This window comes from Podarcis filfolensis (genome assembly GCF_964270895.1).
Source record: "Podarcis filfolensis genome assembly, chromosome: 1".
Classification (NCBI taxonomy): domain Eukaryota; kingdom Metazoa; phylum Chordata; class Lepidosauria; order Squamata; family Lacertidae; genus Podarcis; species Podarcis filfolensis.
The window spans coordinates 11,376,179-11,396,771 of NC_139604.1; the positions used below are offsets into that span (position 1 = coordinate 11,376,179).

The 20,593-nt window shown below is 43.0% G+C and overlaps 2 protein-coding genes across 3 annotated transcripts in view; both read left to right on the plus strand.

The window, feature by feature from the left end:
• Positions 1–20,593, plus strand: part of COQ10B (coenzyme Q10B) — a 376,006-nt gene that overhangs the window by 325,926 nt on the left and 29,487 nt on the right. The gene's annotated exons all lie outside the window — the stretch shown is intronic.
• Positions 1–20,593, plus strand: part of PLCL1 (phospholipase C like 1 (inactive)) — a 185,870-nt gene that overhangs the window by 160,865 nt on the left and 4,412 nt on the right. For both annotated transcript variants that reach the window (XM_083626703.1, XM_083626702.1), the window contains exon 5: positions 92–201. In XM_083626703.1, the coding sequence (XP_083482829.1) occupies positions 92–201 (110 nt within the window). The remainder of the gene's footprint in view (positions 1–91; positions 202–20,593) is intronic.

Consider the following 20,593-nt stretch of genomic DNA (forward strand, 5'->3'; position numbering starts at 1 on the left):
GAGCCCATAAATGTGGGTTGTTGTTGTTTAAATATGTAACTGCATTTCCCTCATGTCTTGCTCTTTGTTCATGTGCCAAATATATTGTTAGGGATGGAACTGCATGAAGAGCTTCATGACCTGGGAACAAAGGAAGGCTTGAAAGGAAGGAAGCTCAGCAAAGCCATTGAGAGTTTTGCATGGGATATCACTGTGTTAAAGGTAAGTACAAAAGTGACACATTTCCTTCTCTAGAGAATCTAGGTCTGAAACTTCTGCTTACATCTAACAGGAAAAGTATATTGAATATTAACATGATGGCAGGAAAATGCTGATGTATGACAATCATAAAGAAGAGGAGCATTTCATTACATTAAGAGATTAAAGCAATCCTTCGTCAAATAAAATTTAATAAGATTGGTTGTAAGCATTTTATAGTCTGTGGAGTTCTTTGGTTTTTCTTTGGCTTCAGGGGACAGCCAAAAGTAGATTTGTCCTTTCTGTGAGACAGAATTTATTCCAGTTGCTGGGGATTGCTGTTGTGTTCATGTCCTGTTTACAAGCTTTCCTTAGGCTGGACTAGATGGGCCATTGGACTGAACCAGCTGGCTAATCTTATGTTCTTAAAATGACTCCAGGTTATATCCAAAGTAGCACTATGTCATGGTCCTTTTGGCATAAGGTTTTCTACTAGCACAGTGCGACTTGTCGTTGCTCATCGAAAGAGTGCATGTTTTGCATGAAGAAAAGGTCCAGACTAAGGCTTTGTCCCTATGCACATTTACCTGATAATAAGACCAATTGAAAACCAGTGGGACTTACTTTTGAGTTGACATGACTAGGATTGTCCTGTAAGTTAGTTGTACTTTCGCTCTATTAAAGCCCAGTAGGGCTTAAGTTAGTCTCATGGTTCCATTGGTTTCAGTTGGATTAAATCTTGAGTAAACTAATCTAGATTCAGAGCATCATATTTAGTTCTAGGTGTCTCCCAGTTAGAAATGTTCCCTGGGAGCAGGATTTGGAAAGATCTGTGCTTGTGAGAGCTCCTCTCAGTTGGTGTATAAGCCAACTTGGTTTCATTCAACATAAGGCGCTGTTGTATAAATGCCAGAGCATATTAAAATAATTTGATTAAGATTTTTAAAAACAACAACAACAAAGTAGCATTTTATTTCCAGAAATCTAGTGATAGATTTGGAAGTGAGTTGGGAACATAAAGTGTGCAGGCTGTCTTGTGGAAATGCCAACAAAGGGGATCTGAACATAGGGATGGATGCATCTGCCAATTTTGCTTTCTCTTGGTTTTTCATTTTTTCCAATCTTCACCAATTTCCTCATCAGTTTGCAGTTAACGCCCCCTCCCTAAAATAACCGTCTTCATGAAAATTCAGCATTTGAATCCACATTTATCCTAATGTACATATACTTGTATGCAGTTTTGCAAAAATATACATTTTTGCAAACCGTTTCCCCAAATATAATGCCTATTTGCATGCTATTGCACATTTTTGGCTGGAGAACTACATTGCAACATTCAGGGAAGTTTCAATTCCAAAAGCAGTTGCATTTCGGTTTCCGTATTGTTTTGTGATGTTTGACTAAGGAAGATTCCATTAAAATGTGAACCAAACTAGACTCTCTCCCTCCCATCCCTATTTGAGGGTGCCAATGAATGTGGGGGTATCTTCTTATTCAGACCTAAATCCAGTTTAGCTAATAAGATTAATACATTGAATGATCTGGCCACATTCCACCGTGTGGGAGATGTCAGATTCTAGGTAATCTCTACTGAGCACCAGGAACTGTTGACTCCACAGATAACAAATGTCTTCACTCATTGCAAGAGGCATCTTGTTGTTCAGTCCTGACTCATTATTTCATGAATCGCTTAAAGAACCATGCCTCCATCCATATTGGCAGCCAGTTGTATCTTTTCTCTAGTGTTCCCTGAGCAAGACAAAGGTTTGCGAGATAGAAAGACTGAATTTTGAAACTGTAGGATAAATAGAAAAAATTGCAAACTAGTCCCTGGTTCAACAATTAATGTTTTCAACTTTAATATAGAACTAGAAAAATTGAAGCAAGGCAAAAAGAACTATCTAGTTCTATGAACCAGGAAAGTACCGTATATGGGCAGCTTCTAGTTCTAAACGAAAGGCAAGCAGAGATGGAGAGTATAGGACAAGCTATTCTATGGACAACCATTTTAGAGAAAGGATATATCCAATAGTTAATTTTTATTTTTTATTTTTAAAAAAGTTTCTCCCCTCTCTCAACAAGCCCATGTACTGTAGATGATTAGGATTGCATTCTAACACCCTGCGAAAAGAATTCTGCTGATAAAAAGAATGTGCGGTGTGAAGAAATGCTTTATTTTGTCTGTCCTGAATCTATCAATGTCCATCTTCATTGGAAGTCCCCGAGTTCTAGGGTTATGAGAGAGGGAGAAATACAATATCCTTTTTGAGGTCAGGTGACTCAAACTGTCCACAGCATGGGTAGGCAAACTAAGGCACGGGGGCCGGATCCGACCCAATCGCCTTCTAAATCCGGCCTGCGGACGCTCCTGGAATCAGCGTGTTTTTACAGATGTAGAATGTGCCCTTTTATTTAAAATGCACCTCTGGGTTATTTGTGGGGCACAGGAATTCGTTCATTATTTTTTTCAAAATATAGTCCGGCCCCCAACAAGGTCTGATGGACAGTGGACCCTGCTGGAAAAGTTTGCTGACCCCTGGTCCACAGTATTCCAAGTGTAACTGCACCATGTTGTTGTTTAGTCGTTTAGTCGTGTCCGACTCTTCGTGACCCTATGGACCAGAGCACACCAGGCACTCCTGTCTTCCACTGCCTCCCGCAGTTTAGTCAAACTCAAGCTAGTAGCTTCAAGAACACTGTCCAATCGTCTCGTCCTCTGTCGTCCCCTTCTCCTTGTGCCCTCCATATTTCCCAACATCAGGGTCTTTTCCAGGGAGTCTTCTCTTCTCACGAGGTAGCCAAAGTATTGGAGCCTCAGCTTCAGGATCTGTCCTTCCAGTGAGCACTCAGGGCTGATTTCCTTCAGAATGGATAGGTTTGATCTTCTTTCAGTCCATGGGACTCTCAAGAGTCTCCTCCAGCACCAGAATTCAAAAGCATCAATTCTTTGGCGATCAGCCTTCTTTATGGTCCAGCTCTCACTTCCATACATCACTCCTGGGAAAACCATAGCTTTAACTATACGGACCCTTGTTGGCAAGGTGATGTCTCTGCACCATAGATTTGTATAATGGCATTATGTCATTGGCAGTTTTATTTTCAATTGTTTCCTAATGCTGCCCAGCATGCATGGCATGCATTGTCTTTTTCACAGCTGCCATATATCATTGAGCTATCCATTGCGACCACAAGGTCAGGTTGCTGCCAATTCAGACCCCCTGAGTGTAGATGTGAAATCAGGGTTTATTTGCCCAGTGTGCATACCTTTACACCTGATTGCATTGCCTTATATAGAAACCAGCTCTGCGGTATTGAAACAAGCAGATTACTTACAAACTCTTTTATTATTACGCTCTGTCATTCCTAGCAGAGCAGGGTTGTGGCACCCAAAAATCCACCTTTGGCAGTGATACTCCAGTGGAGCAAAACACAGCTCACTGCGGAGATAAAAACTAGGATGTGTTTGTTTTCTTCATTTCAGAAATATTCCAGAACCGCAGTGAGTTATTTGTTCACCCCGTCTTCATTTACACTATAGTTAGCATCTCTCTGAAGTTCAATTTTTTTCTTCCTTTTAGGCAAAAAAAGGCCGCAACTGACAATGTTATTTGAATTATTCATAAGCAGACAGATCCTAATGAAGAGCTCATTTCATACAAGCAGAAGGCTTTGCTGGTCCCTGTACTGTAATAAACTAAATTTTACAATAATAATCCAGAAGTCACCAGACATTATTATGTCCCCCACCCCCCGCTCCATGGATGATTAAGATCTAGTGGTTTTTGACATAGGGAGGTGAACATGGATGACTGATAGTGTCTTGACCCTAGGGAATAGTCTCACTGCCTCTCCTGCCCGTGCCCCTCTGTCCCCAACACTGATTTTTTGCCTGAGGCCAATTAGGCTAGGCCAGATTCTGGCAGTGGATTTTAAATTGTCTCTTTTAAAGATTTGTAAAACCAAGTCAATTGCTATTAGATTTGTAGAGCCCTATTGTATCCTTGTTTTCTGCTGACGCACTTCATCAACGCCCCCATGAGAGTTGCTTTTTGCTTGTTGACAGCACTAGGTTTTGCATTTCTTATACGAGGCTAAAAATAGATATTTTCCTGCATGATCCTATTCATGTACAAGACAGTGTTCTTAATGGGCTTTGACTTGATTGTTATTTAGCAATGGAAACTTCTTAGTGAACTCTACCATAATTTCAGGGTAGCATCATTGTAATCCCAATCTTTCCCAGGTGGTAGTTAATCAACCCACTTTCCCCATGTCTCCTGGCTGCCAGCTTTTGTGTTGGAAAACAGCCACCCCAGGGGATGATGTAGTAAGTGTTGTCAAGCAAGTAGGATCTGCTTCCAGTTGTTTCAAAGAATGTGAGATCTTCAGGTCAGTGGTTCTTTTTATTTAGCGCTTTGTTTCCAAGCATTTTACAACAGGAGTATCTCCTCTCCACTCAATTTTTCAAAGCATTTTTTTTAAGCATCAATTTTATCATTAAGTTGTAAGCTGAATACTTTTTTTTTTTGCAGAAATCTTTACTTCTTTGTAATAAATAACTACTTGTTTTGAAGAACTCTGTTTTAGAAAGTAGGTAGCATTGAGGATTGTGATATTTGGAAATAAGATGATTGCATGATGCATTATACCAGTGATAAGAAAACTCTGGCTGGTGGGCCCAACTAGACCTGACAGACTTTGGAATTTGACCCAACAGGCTATTTTGGGAAAACCAAAGCCACCTGCCAGCCACCTGTTGGTGTATGACAAATTGAGGTTGCACAATTAAAGTTGATTTGGAGTTCTTGTGCAACAAGGCTGCTTCCAAAAATTTGACTTTTTATGATAACAAACGTGACAGGCAAATGCACTTGAAAGTACCGGATAACATTTGCTGGATACAAAGTCATCTAATTTCTCTGCAAACAAATCAGAATAGAGTGCTCAGTAAACAGGTCGTTTACAAGTGACCCCAAGTTAATTCCCCACTTACTGGGTGACCTTGGGCCAGTCACCAAAATCTGCCAAACCTATCTCATTAGGATTTTTCTGTTGTTGTTTTTTTGATAAATTTTTATTGATTTTCCAACATGAATAAGACACTTCACAACTAACAATACATAGACAAACAAACATATAAACACGTATAATTTCATAACCTTTTTTTCTTAAGCCTTATTTCAACGACTTCCCCATACCTCCCTTTTCTGCATCCCTGTTTTAAACTTTTTCAGCAACCCCTAATTTCAATACTTATGATTCAATTTCTTTGATCCTTTTTCTCTTACTCAATCATTTATCGCTGCAATTCTGTTTTACCTTACCTATGACATTTTAGCACTCATTAATTTTACAACAGTTCTTAAGATAAACTTTAAATTTCTTCCAATCTTCTTCCACCGTCTCTTTTCCTTGGTCGCGGATTCTGCCAGGCATCTCGGCCAGTCCCATATAGTCTATCACCTTCGTCTGCCACTCTTCCAGCGTGGGTAGTTCTTGTGTCTTCCAATACTTTGCTAAAAGAACCTCATTAGGATTTTTCTGAGGACAAAATGAAGTTTTACCTCGAGCTCCTTGGAGGAAATATTGGATGTAAATGTAGCAAATAAAACAAAATAAACAAAAATTGATGCTAGGTAAACAACAACAGAAGCAGTTACATTTCATTTGCCCTGGCAATAAATAATAATAATAATAATTTTTTAAAACATTTAGGAAACACCTGAAGGCAGCCCTGTATAGGGAAGCTTTTTAAGGTTTAATGTTTTACTGTGTTTTTATATATTCTGGAAGCTGCCTAGAGTGGCTGGGGCAACCCAGTCAGATAATAATAATAATAATAATAATAATAATAATAATAATAATAATAATTTTTTATTTATACCCCGCCCTCCCCAGCCAAGGCCGGGCTCAGAGCGGCTTACAAGCAATAATAAAAACAAGATGAATAATTACAACTTAAAAACAAAAATAAAATACAACATTAAAATAATGGAACAATAAAATATTAAAATGTAGCCTCATCGCAGGAGGAGAAGGAAAAGAAAAAAGAAAGAGAGGGAGGGAGGGAATCAAATTGGCTCCAACCCAAAGGCCAGGTGGAACAACTCTGTCTTACAGGCCCTGCGGAAAGAAATCAGATCCTGCAGGGCCCTGGTCTCATGAGGCAGAGCGTTCCACCAGGCCGGAGCCAGAGTTGAAAAGGCCCTGGCTCTGGTTGAGGCCAATCTAACTTCCTTAGGGCCTGGGACCACTAGGGTGTTGTTATTTATGGACCTTGAGGCTCTCCATGGGGCATACCAGGAGAGGCGGTCCCGTAGGTACGAGGGTCCTAGGTCGTGAAGGGCTTTAAAGGTCAAAAGCAGCACCTTAAATCTGACCCTGTACTCCACCGGGAGCCAGTGCAGCTTGAAAAGCACTGGGTGAATATGCTCCCATGGCAGAGACCCCGTGAGGAGCCTCGCTGCAGCATTCTGTACCCGCTGGAGTTTCTGGGACAGCTTCAAGGGCAGCCCCGCGTAGAGCGAATTACAGTAGTCAAGCCTGGAGATGACCGTCGCATGGATCACTGTGGCCAGGTCGGGGCGGGAAAGGTAAGGGACCAACTGCTTGATGCGGCGAAGGTGGAAAAATGTCGCCTTGGCTGTTGCTGTAACTTGCGCCTCCATGGAAAGGGAGGCATCAAGGATTACACCCAAACTCTTAACGGAAGGCAATGGCACTAATTGGGCCCCCGCAAGAGAAGGGAGTTGGTCCCTCATCCCCATGCCATCCCGACCTAGCCATAGGACCTCTGTCTTTGAAGGATTTAGTTTCAATCGGCTCCCACGAAACCATCCAGCCACAGCTTCCAAGCATCTGGTCAGTGTGTTCGGGGCCGAGTCGGTGTGGCCATCCATCAGCAGATAGAGCTGAGTGTCATCAGCATATTGGTGACAGCCCAGCCCAAAGCTCCGGATAATTGGGCAAGGGGGGCGCATAAAGATGTTAAAAAGCATCGGGGAGAGAATTGCGCCATGCGGCACTCCACACACCAAGGAGTGGCGCGACGACATTTCCCTCCCTAGTGCCACCCTCTGTCCCCGACCAGAGATAAAAGAGCACAGCCAGTTACGGGCTATGCCCTGTATCCCCACGTCTGCGAGGCGGTGGTCCAGAAGATCATGATCGACCATGTCAAAGGCTGCTGACAAATCTAAAAGGATCAGCAGTCCTGACCCGCCTCGATCCAGTTGTCTACGGAGATCATCTGTTAGGGCAACCAGAGCCGTCTCCGTCCCAAAACCAGGACGGAAACCGGACTGAAATGGATCTAATGCCGATGTTTCCTCCAGAAACCTACCAAGCTGTTCAGCAACTGCTCTCTCAATTACCTTACCCAGGTATGGAAGATTTGAAACTGGGCGGTAATTGGATAGGTCTAAGGGATCTAATGAAGTTTTCTTTAAGAGTGACACACCACTGCTTCCTTCAGTTCCCCATGGAATGTCCCCGTGTCAAGGGACAAATTGATAATTTCAACCAGGGCGGTCCGCGCAACATCTGGACACTCCCTAATCAGCCAAGACGGGCACGGATCAAGGAGGCAGGTGGTGGGTCTACCAACTTGGAGGAATTTATCCACATCAGTAGGGAGTATCCGATCGAAATGGTCCAACACTGGACCTGAAGTCAGTCGAGGGGCCTCCAGTTCAGTCACTGTATCTAAATTGGCAGGGAGGTCACGGCAGAGCAACAGGACTTTCTCCGCAAAAAAGCTCGCGAATGCCTCACAGCTGTGGGTCGAATTTGTGCTTAAATTTGGTTGTCCTCCTAAGGATGTTATTGACCTAATTATTCTAAAAAGTTGTGCCGGGCGAGAGCTAGCGGATGCAATGGAAGCTGCAAAGTAAGATTTCTTAGCAGCTTTCATAGCCATCTCATAGGCTTTCATAAGCGTCCTATAAGATGTTCTTGAGGCTCCGTCACGAGTCCGTCGCCATACTCGCTCTAGCCGTCTGAGATCCCGCTTCATTTTCCGGAGCTCCTCAGTAAACCAAGGTGCCCGGTTATGACGGGGTCGCAGAGGGCGCTTAGGCGCGATCTCATCAATGGCTGCCAAGAGCCGGTTATTCCAGTCCTCAACAAGGTCATCTAATGAGTCGCCAGGAGGAGCAGGGTTCCGCAAGGCTTGTCGGAATCTATCAGGATCCATCAGTTTTCGCGGACGAGCCCAAATAGGTTCGCCACCCGAGCCGGGGAGGAGCAGGAAGTCAATCTTGGCTTTCAGAGCGTAGTGATCAGACCATGGCACTTCCACAGCGGGGAGCATGATCACAGCTATGCCAGCCCCAAAGATCAGATCCAGCGTGTGGCCTGCTTGATGAGTGGGGCCCAAAACAAACTGGGAGAGCCCTAGTGTTGCCATGGAAGTCACTAGGTCCAGAGCCTGTGAGGAGGGAGCGGCATCGGCATGGACGTTGAAGTCTCCCAAACCCAGTAGGTTTGGGAACTCCAAGGCCCAGCCCACCACCACCTCCAGCAGGTCTGACAGGGTGGCTGCAGGTGTGCTGGGTGGTCGGTACACCAGCCAGACAGCCAAGCTCTCCTTGGTGCCCCACACAAGACCAACACATTCAATGCCGGAGATCGCCGGTGATGGCAGAGCTCTGAAAGAGCAATCCTCCTGGAATAACAACGCTACTCCTCCCCCCCGACCCACAGTCCGCGATTGATGGAGGACAGAGAAACCTGGGGGTGTTATCTCATGTAGGGAGACTACTTCGCCTTCCCGTACCCAGGTCTCCGTCACGCAAGCCAGGTCAATCCCCTGCGAGACAAAAAAGTCACGCATGGTGGCGGTTTTGTTGCCTATGGACCTGGCATTGCACAGCACCAATGACGGAGGTGTGTAATCCTTGCTCTCCCTACCCTCATCCCTTGGGATGGGGCATAGATTGGAAGGGGTTCGAGGATCACTGCATCTTGAAACCCTTCGCCGATAGAGATATCTAGCCCCACCGCCATTCCTCCCTAGCCCTTCAATTGTGGAAATCCCAGATCCCATACTAGCCTCCCCAATAGATGGGTAACATCCCCTCAATAACAAGTCATCCTTGGGCCAGGACTCCTGGGTCAAAATGGTATGGGAAAGAGGTGGAGGTCTGGTAGGGTAAGTATCCCTAGAAGATAAAACCCAACCAACCGTACCCCAAGCAGGGGGGACAGTCCCATGGTGTTTCATTAACTGTCAATCCCCCTCTCCCTCCTGAGTTAATTGGAGGATTGTTGGTTCTATCTGTGGCTGTGGAAGTATTAATGAGGTATGTGTTATAAAATGTGGATCACTGGCCAACAAAGAGCCAGATTCGAATTTGAAAGATCTGTCCATCCTGTCTCGCCAGGAGTACAGTAGAGAAGGCTGATCATTCTGATAAGTTTTTGGAACATTAGGCAAAGGTCCAGATGTAGATTTGGTGCTGGATATCTCCAGATTGTCAGCAACATAGAGTTCTTTAGGTGTTGTTGCCGTAGAAATGTCGGAGGCGCCAAATTCCTCATCTAATTTGGTGTCGTTTGAAAAGGGAACAGGGAGTTGCACTGATGTCTTTCTATGGGAAAAAGAGCTGTTGGACGTCTTTAAATATTGTGCTCTAGGCTCTACTGTCCTTATATTTTGGGTAGAAATCTCAGTCTTTATACTCATTAGCCTCTTCTTCAGATGGGCGGGGTACAAATAATAAATTATTATTGTTATTATTTTAAACTCCGTGTTTTCACAGGTTGCTTATTTTCTGCTTTTAGAATTTAAACTAGACTTTTTTTATTTGCAGCTGTGGGTTTTTTTTCTAGTGCTTTCCCCCTCTGTTGTTGGTATGATATATGTATTTGTCACTTTCACACTTAACCCTTTTAGACGTACACACTTAAACTATATTGGGTGTACTCTTAAACATGAAATGTGTGCGACCCTTAGGCTGTGCTCTTGGAAGCAAATTGCTCTTGAGATCCATAGGAGATAACTTCCAAGTTAAATGGGTTAAGGATTGGAATATAGGCAACATCTGTCTCAGAATCAGTTGCACTGTTGACTTTCCGGGGGTAACAAGGATTTATGTTAGCCATTAATTTCAGTAGCTATGACTTTGTACACAGAACACGAGCAGAGCTGTTGAGTGTAAAAGGAATACTGTTTACATAGAAAGTTCTCAGAGGGGTGCTTCAGATTATTTAATCTCCTAGTGGAAAATGAGGCAGCTGCAGCCTCCTTGATAGAAGAGGACTGCTTCCCTAAGAGCATGGGGCTGTTGTTTTTATACTTCCAGTCCTCTTGAATATACTACCTGTATATCTTGGAAGTATATCCTGCGCATGGTTGTCCCTCTATTTGAAATGATGACATTTTTAACTAGGGCATGAACATCAAAGCTTTGCTCCTGCAGAGCACTAATTAAAGGAAGCAAGGCAAGGTGACAGAAAGGAATGCTGTTCATTTACATCAGTTTAAAGGGTACAGTTGGCATAGAAAAGCCTGCACAATCCAGGCTGCAAATATATAACTTTAAAGTATGTGGAGAGTTCCTGGTGAAATCTCAGAATATGATGACCAATATTATGCGGGGCACTAGTTCCTTCACCCATCAACATGACTGGCAAGGTAAATGGTGCAGGATGGGCAGTCATATGGATTTGCCCAAATTGCATCATTCACCGTATTTTTCGCTCTATAAGACGCACCTAGTTTTTGGAGGAGGAAAACAAAAAAAAAATATTCTGATCTCAGAAGCCAGAACAACAAGAGGGATCGTTGTGCAGCAAAAGCAGCGATCCCTCTTGCTGTTCTGGCTTCTGGGATAGCTGCGCAGCCTGCATTCGCTCCATAAGATGCACACACATTTCCCCTTACTTTTTAGGAGGGAAAAAGTGAGTCTTACAGAGCAAAAAATACGGTATATATTTGAGAAAAGACTTTTTTTTTTAAGTATTGTGATTTCTTCCTGAATGTGGAGTAGATGTAACTTTGATGCACAATATTTGATAACGCTTCCAAGGTGCGTGAGCAGTGAAGAACAAGAAACTGTTCTTTGTTAGATGTGCCTAATGCAGGAGTCAGCAAACTTACCGCGCCTCGGGCCGGTGTCTCCAGTGCCGATCGCGCGGAGGGCGGGGGAGCGCGTGCCCATACGCGTGTGCACATGCTATTTCCGGCGCACTTCCTGGTCAGAGGAGCACCGGAAATAGCTTGTGCGCATGTGCACGGGCCTCCTCCGACCCGAATGTGCACAGGAAATAATGCTTGCACATGCACAAATAATGCATGCGCATGCGCACAAGCTATTTCCAGTGCTCCTCCAACCTGGAAATGGGCAGCCATGTAGCGCAGCGCCGGTAAGAGTGGGCGGCGGCAGTGGGCGGCAGGGGTAGCCGCAGGCCAGATAAACGAGTCCCTTGGGCCTTATCTGGCCCGCAGGCCTTAGTTTGGGGACCCCTGGCCTAATGTTATTTCAGCCCCTTCTAAACATGCAAAGCCACCTCTCAATGCGCAAAGAGAATAGGAGCGCCAGTGGGGTGTGTGTATACACAATCCATTTCCCAATCTAAATTACCTACTGGTGGCTCCTGAACCGCAGGGGAGTCCAAATGTGCATTTGCCAGTACAGTCGTACCTTGGTTCTCGAACGTAATCCATTCCGGAAGTCCGTTTGACTTCTGAAAACGTTCACAATCCAAGGCGCGGCTTCCAATTGGCTGCGGGAGCTTCCAGCACTCAATCGGAAGCCATGGAAGCTGCAGAGGACGTTTGGCTTCCAAAAAAGGTTTGCAAACTGGAACACTCACTTCCGGGTTTGTGGCGTTCGGGATCCAAAATGTTCGAGAACTAAGCTGTTCCAAAACCAAGGTACGACTGTACTGTATCTCAAAGTCCAGAGGTGGAGTGATTTGGAATAAGGAAACAGCAGGCATGGAATTGTTGAGCCCCTACCCGCAACATATGATCTTCAGTATCAGGTTACTCCTCCAAAGGCAGCTTTTCCTGTTTAAAAGGGTTGCCAAGGTAATGTTATGCGAATCTGTCCCTTTTTGTACAGCTTTATCTTTACAGTATATTTGTGGTCATTTGGCGCTTATAAATATCCTGTTGTCCATTAGTAATGGTCTTATCTCTGAAGAGCTGGGTTTAATCACACAGATGTATTATTGCAAAAACACGTAATGCAATTTTAAATTTCATGATCATTTGCCTTAAAAGCTAAAAATACTTCTCTGGGAGTACTGGTTTTATCTTCTCATCTCTGATGGTCCTTCTTTTCTCCAGTTAGAAACGAAATTAACTTAACATGAATTACTGTACTTTTAAATAGATCCTTTAAAAAAAAGCAATTGATGTTCTGAGATCCCATGCTAACATAAACAGTACTGAATAAACAAATGTATTTTTATGCTGGTGTGGCTTCCTGAGCAGGCCTTAAAAACAAGAGCCATAATGTTGCCCCAATAAAATAACATCTTGGGTTTAAATAAAATCAATACTACTATACTGTGTTAAATTGATGGGAGACTTCCTTCTTTGTGGAAGGATACTTTCTTTGGAAATCATTTGACAGCCTGGAAATCATTTCACGTGAATGTAGTAGGTAGGTTGTAGGTAAGTAGGTAAAGTGGCAAAATGTTCCTGGACTGTATTAGGAACATTTGGCAGATGGGAATCGAGTTGTCACGTGACTGAATAATGCCCATGTAAAACAAAATTATGTGCACAACAAAATTATGTGCACTTAGAAAATGAGCATCTCAGGAAGACAGCTGGGCTGGAACATTTCTTCCCAATTACAAGCTTTCCATGTGCAGAGAGCTTTTTGTATCATCAGGCACTTGGTAACAACAACAAGATAATGCAACCATAACACTTCATCTCCTGACAATCACTTGAATCTATCTTCAAACATAACATTGGAGCGTCCTGATGTTTACTGTTACAACCAGAAGAGATCTCCCATGCTTGACCTCCCAAGAACTGTATGTCGAGCTGTTTGCTGCATGAGAATTGCTTTGTGCCAAGAAGGAAATGTCCCTGTAATTGGGTTAGATATCAGAGTAGTCACTTCAAAGTCATAGCAGTCACTTTAGAAGTGTAGAGAAGGGAAGCTTCCTAACTGTTTACCCAACAAGGAGAAAGCATAAGAGGAAAGAGTGTAATACTGCAGCGTGTATTACCAAATTGGCCAGGACCTTACAAGATTTGCCTGGATTCCACAGGTGTCAAACAACTTTCCTGCTGCCCATACCCAACTATATCTTCACTGTGCAGGGATAATTTTTCATCTTTGAGCCTGGACAAAATCTTTATTTTTGTTTGCTTCTTATTGCTTCCTGACCATTTGGGGTGCTTAGCTGTGGCATGTGAGTGGCAGGTGGGGATTGGGAGAGCCTCTAGTTTACACAGGTAAAACAAAAGCCTTGTAATATTGTATTGAATTCGGATGGCTCAAGACCAAAGAGCAGCTGTTTTACTGCTGCTGTTTCTCCAGCTACGGTGAGACTGGCAGCTTTTATGAGCTCTTAAGGTAGAAGGTGTTGAAGAGGATTTGTACCAGAGCTGTCAGAGTCGCTAAACTGATCAAAGGATTACAGTGCTCTCGATAAAAAGAAGGCTTTACAGTAAAAACAATGCTAGAAAACGCCAGTCATTTGAATTTGTATCCTTGACAGCTTACAGCTAGCTTTAAATAGGTCAAGTGAACCAGAGAATGTCAAGAAGAGCATAGAGCAGTAAAGCCTCTGTTCATTCCTCCTACTAATAGTTTTTGTTTTGCTTTGCTTTTTAAAGAAGCGCTGCTTGCCCAAACTTCACAGAGAGGCAATCCCTGAAGGCTTCGATTTATTTTTAGACAACAATAGGAAAAAGGTGACAACTCCTACGTCAGATATGCTGTGAGAGAGTCATCTGAGTGTATAACAGAGAAGCATCAGACACACTGATCCCAGGAGGGGCTGGCGCAGAATCGCAGGCTAGGCTGTCATATTCTCATCTTTAGGTTCACCGTGCAATTCTCTGGTGAGAACGGAGATAGTTGTTTCTGGATTCACATTATTAGATGGATAAAACCTTGAAAGTTGTGTATACAGGCACAAGAGCAGGCATCTTTCAAGTCTCTTTCTGTCTAAGGCAGCCTTTCTCAATCCGGTGCCCTTCAGGTTATTATGGACTACAACTTCCAGTATATATGGCCTCTAGCCCAACTGCCTGGGGGTGATGGGAACTGAAGGCCAAAATATCTGGTGGTACCAGATTGAAGAAGGGACAAAGTTTGTTCCAGAATGAGAAAAGAGAGGCAGACAAAACAAACAAACTCCTTTGCATTTCACACCATCTTTTCCCCCTATGTTTTGCATGTTACACCTGTGGGAATCTGGGTAACATCAAGGAGTTGAGGTCAATCCCAGCTTCTAGATGAATGTTGTATATGCTGCTGTTAGTGATCTCAACGCTCTGAGTGCTGTCTTTGTGTAGCCAAAATGGCACCATCCATGATAAGAGGGGAGGTATCAGCAGACTCAGAGTTCCTCTGAGGTTTGGAGAAGTACAAAAAACATTGTAGGCATTGAATGCAGCGTCAGGATTGGCAAAAGGAACAGGTGTGATGAAATAGCATGGAGCACCTGGAATCCCAAACAGAAGTACCACATCATTATCTTGCAGACCCCACTGGTACCTGTATAATATATGTTCTTGTTAACGTCACATTTCACATTTAAAACCTCTGTCAGTATTCAGCTAAAATAATCTGCAAGCTGAACCTTAGTTAAAGTTTTGTGCCTTGCTGATGTGGTTATATCAGCTTTTCTATGTTGTTGTAATGATGAACTTGGAAAGGACTATATTAGAGAAACAGCAGGATTCAGTTATTGAGTCCAGTGGAGATCTTGAGGATTAAGACATATTGTAGACATCAAATTCACTTCTACTTTTCTCGAGAAACAGATATTCCAATATCACAATTTTTGAGGTACAGATTGTCATTTTTAGTTACATTTGACAGGCTAATACACAATAATTTAGCTTGCATAACAAGGTGATGGGAAAAAAATATCATTTGCATTTAAGCCTGTTCTCATTTTGGCTGTAAAAATCTTGCTTGACATAGCAAAACAAGAATCTTGCACTGTACCACTGATCTCTAAGAACTCACCTTAGGTTCTGGCACAGAATTTTGTTTAAAGCACAGTGGCATAATATAGCATGATGTTTTAATTGGCTTTTATTACTGAGGTCCAAAATCTTTGGTGGTCATCCAAGCCATCTTACATTACTCTGAAGTGAGAATAAATTGGTAGGAGGTTGTTGTTGATGGCTGCTCTGAATTTTGGCTAATAAGTCAAACTAGGAGAAGCTAAATATTAGCTAGGTAGAGGTTGGGTGGTTAACTGTCCACTTTTAAGATACGGAGCTAAGGTTCTATCCAGTGATACCTTTGGACTAATGGAACATCCTTCTATTCATGTAAGGTGTTGCATCCAATATTTGCTGATTATTTAATGCAGTTCTATGCACCATATTCCACGAGTTCCTGCAGGGTCTTCCAACATTTTGGAGCAACTTTTAGTCTAGCTTGATGATTTCTACATGTTAATACCAAAACTTTCCATTTTATTTATCTTTTTTTAAAAATATATATATATACAGGCTGAGGACTTATCTTCTCTAGGCTTATATTTCTGATTTTACCCTCACCATCTATCAGGCATCTGGTCATTTGGCTTTGTTTGTTTGTTTCAGTACCAAAATTGTGACCAAAATTTTGCCTTGGTGATACATACATCCCATTTGGGATGTATCTTTCATTGGCTGCTCTGTGACTTCGAGATATTCAGTTTACAGGTGGTTATCTTCCTTAGGGATGCGGGTGGCGCTGTGGTCTAAACCACTGAGCCTCTTCAGTTTGCTGATCAGAAGGTCAGGGGTTCAAATCCCTGTGACGGGGTGAGCTCCCATTGCTCTGTCCCAAGGTGTTTTCAGACTGCCTTCTTCCAACATCTGGAAAAAAGCTGAGATACACAATGTCTTAATTAACTGAAGGTATTGCAGCAGGCAAGACAGCTGTGCGCTCTCTCTCTCTCTCTCTCTCTCTCTCTCTCTCTCTCTCTCTGCCACTTCAGTTGCTCAGATTTTGCCTTGGGCCTTGAAACAGCCAGTTAGCAGTACAGCGAATTCTCTCCAGACTATTATGGAATTAGCCAAACTAATCTTCTCTGCTTTAATAGGCCTGTTTAGTCATAATCCACAGTCCAGGCCTTTCAGAACTGAGGAAAGCATAAAGCCTCATAATTAACTTGTTTAAGATTCTTTTGTTGTAGGATGTCTGATTTTGCACTTTAAATAAAGTGAAGGGGCTATTTAATATACAGCTCTCAGTGAAAGCTTAAGTTTAGGCACTGAAAGTCTTTGCCATGTTTAACAATGTTAAGGACTGCATAGATACAATTACATGTGGCAACCATTGATTCAGGAAATTGTGTAACAAAGCCTTTTACTTGTGATGCAGTTCCAAATATGTTCAGATGTTCAATGTCAAGGAAATAAAATCTGACGGGTAATTGACATGTATGTAGATTACAGGTTGGTTTCATCTTGCTAGCTGTTTTGTACCTTTAGCTTTGTGACAGCTTCATAAGAGTTATTGTCTAAGCGCTTATCAAAATTGTGTAAATACATATTCCAGTGTGGAGAATAGTTAAGCAGGAATTCACTTCACCCATTGAGCGCCAGAGTTCATGTCTTAAACATGCAAATAGAACCCCTGTGGCTCAGATCAGTGGCTGGAAGCTGTTAAAGGAGTCAGATGCTATGAAATGACCTCTAGCCTATGGCTGCTAAGATTTTTCCTTGATTATTTGAACGGTTTCTCTGTTGCCCCTCACTGATGGCCCACAGGTTAAATCCCATGTGTTGTCTCTCTTGTTCACAGCCTGCTTTTGTTTTGACAGGGGATACTAATGAATGAGTCCTATCTAACGTGGGAAGGATAGAAAAATGGGTGGGGGGTTGTTAATTCCAGCTGTTGGGTGCTATAAGCCCTGCCTCTGGTAACTCATTTCACCTGTACTTGAAATATAAGCAACCCTCTTAAACCCCTACTCTTTCACTGTCTCTGTTCTTCTCTCCTGTTGTCACTTTTGAAAAGCACACAAATCTGCTACAGATAATAAAAATCTTTAGAAATACCGTATTTTTCGCTCTATAGGACGCACCGGACGATAAGACGCACCTAGTTTGGGGGGGGGGGAGGAAACAAGAAGAAAAAAATCTGAACCCCAGAAGCCAGAACAGCAAGAGGGATCTGGCTTCTGGGATAGCCTCTTGCTGCTCTGGCTTCGGGGACAGCCTGTGAAGCCTCTGCAGGGCAGCAGGGTGAAGGCACCCCGCTGTCCTGCGGAGGCTTTGCGCAGCTAACCCCAAGCTAGAACAGCGAGACGGAGCGCTGCACAGTTTAGTCAAACTCATGCTGGTAGCTTCAACAACTGCATTAGCATCACCAAAGTGACCTCCCTGGGGCACAAGCCTCGGCAGTGTGTATGGAGGGCCTGGGCTGTCTAGGTGACAATATACCCCCTCAAACCTTGTTGATATGGTCCGAAGGAAAGCAGAGCAATAGGTTTGGCACCAGCTTCGCAACCATTTTAGGGACTCCATTCCAGATTTGTGGTGTTTAATCCTTAGCTTAAAAACAATATTTAAAAACAATACTTAATATATCATTGCACCTACCATACATTAGCTAAGCCCCTTCATGTATATTATCTTTGTAAAATGTTTCTAGTTACTCATTTATTGTGAACCTTCCGTACAGAAATTATGAAAGCATGCCTTCAGATTTCCAGCTGACATGCATTCTAGATTTTACTTCTAAGGCCTTAAAAGGAATAACTTTCTACTGCTGTTGCTCCATTTTCTTACTTCCCAGTTCTGAATACATAACTTACTGTCTTGGCTACTGTGATGGGTGAACCACCCTCAGGTTGCGTAAGCTTTGGCTTGGAAATCAGCCAAGTTACTTTTCCCAAATGAAATAGCTAGACTGATTTCTGAGTCAAAGCAGAATCCTTGACCCAAGCACCCTGTTCTCCGACACTTTAACACTACCTACTGGTCAATCCAGTGACAGTGGCACTCCAGCCACAGGGAGGCAAAGAAAATGAGGTCTCTCCCTCCTTTTCCTTCCCGGCACCTGACATGTTACACCAGTGTACCAGGACAAAAGGTTACAGGGGTCCGTGGGAAAGTGATTTCCCCAGGGCTACTTCAGTACCGCCTTCCTTATCTCTCGTAGTGCCTGGAGCATCCGTCTTATTGCTGCCAGGCTGGTGATCAGGAAAAAGTGTTTTAAAAGAGGTGGGTGGGAAACTGGGGGGAGGGGGGAGGCTGAGTGGGTGGGAGGGGGTAAACCAAGAATTCTGATTTAGATGGTAATCTGAGCTGGAGAATAATCCAGGGCCCTTAATGTTCACTGAAACAAACATTACTAGCAACTCTATCTGGTACTCCTTTGTGGTGTGCTTACTATATATGCAGATGGTTGCTTTGGCAAGTTCCTTGAAGGAAAGTCTGGAAGAGCGTGAGCCATCATTAGGCAAAGCAGTGGCTCACCAGGGAGCAAATAAATGCCAAACGCAACCTCCTGAACAGTATCTCAACTGAAGTAATCATCGGTGATGGGCTCAAAAATACCACCAGTGATTCCTCTTTTATCCCTAGCTTTACATGTGCCCACAAATGTGTATATGTAAGAGGCTGATTGTCATTCTGTGCCTGCAAAAGCACAGATCTGTGAGTCGGTTGCACATCAGATGTGTCCTCAGTGTAGGTGAAACCAACCTGTGTGATTTGTGTGGTACACTGGTGCTCTCATGATCACATAGTAGAATGAAGGCACGTGTTTCATTTCTGCTTTTCAGCCCTTAGCGGGGCCATAGCTCGCCAGATGGCCTCAGCAAAACCATGTTGCTTATATTTATAGATGGCGGTGACTTCAATATCGTCTTCTTTGAAAAAATAGCCCTCCTTCTTCCTAGTAACAGTGACCTCATCCTCCACCCAATCAGATTTGACTACAGTGATCATGTTTGCCCTCCGTTTTGTCAATAGGATTGGCTGTGCAATGATGTCGCTGTGACTTAGGAGGGTTAGTTTTCAAACCAAAATGGTGCTGAAATAAAATGGTGTATAAATGTTTGCTGAGCCTTCTGGACTGGAACCATGGAGAAGCTGCTAGTGAAGTCCAGTTACTTTGAGCTACCTGATCAGGTATCGCCCACCTAAATGTGTGTTGGAGGATGTTCCCTCTGAAGATGACTGTTCGGAAGATGGCCTTCTTGAAAAATTGATGAAAGGGGGAGTGTGTTTTGTTCAAGGGAATGGTGTTTGCCAAATGTTTCCACCTTTTATATAAGCCCTTTACTATTTTATTAAAATAATAATAATAATAATAATAATAATAATAATAATAATAATAATAATTTATTATATATACCCCGCCCATCTGGCTGGGTTTCCCCAGCCACTCTGGGCGGCTCCCAATCGAATATTAAAAACACAATACAGCATTAAACATCCTACTGTATCATCCTATCAGACACTGTCTTTAACCTTTTCTTACGGTTTAATACTTATTTCTAGACTCTATGATAACATCAATAGCTAAAGAAGCAGGAGCCTTCGAAGGCTAGGATAGAGGAATGTGATTTTTCTTTGTCTGACAGAAATAACGAGTTCTTTATGTGTGTGTGCGCCAAGAAAATGGTTCTGTGCTCTCAGGTTATTGCAGTGACTTATTTCCAGGGGTTATTTTGGTTTAACCAGATTTTTGGAACTAACCCCACATTCTTTCTAGTATTTGGTTTTGTTAAGGTGTTGACATAATTTTGCTGGCACCCCCCCCCCTTTTAAGTAGATTATATTCACAACCAATTTTCTCAAAGCAAACAGATGGCTTCTCAACAAGAGCATGTCCGCGGAAATTATCCCTTGCAGAAGTATAACAGCATTGCCACATTGTTTGTCATTCATTTTCTTGTGAGATGTTACTCAGAACCATTATTTGTTTTCTCACCTTGCTCACATGAAGCAGGTGTGTGTGTGTTTTCCTCAAAGGCCAACAAAACTTTAATGAAAATTGGGGAGTGGGGATGTACATAACAAATTGCAATATACATTGTCATTGCAATTTGAATAGGGGAATGTTTTTATTTCTCTCTCCTAAAATTAAAACGCATAAAACTAAAAGCAGGAGGATTTAGGACAGACAAAAAAAGTGCTTCTTCACATAGTGCATAGCAGAACTATGGCATTCGCTCTCACAAGAGGCAGAGATGCCCACCAACTTGGACGGCTTATTTACGGAGGATAGGGACACGGGTGGCGCTGTGGGTTAAACCACAG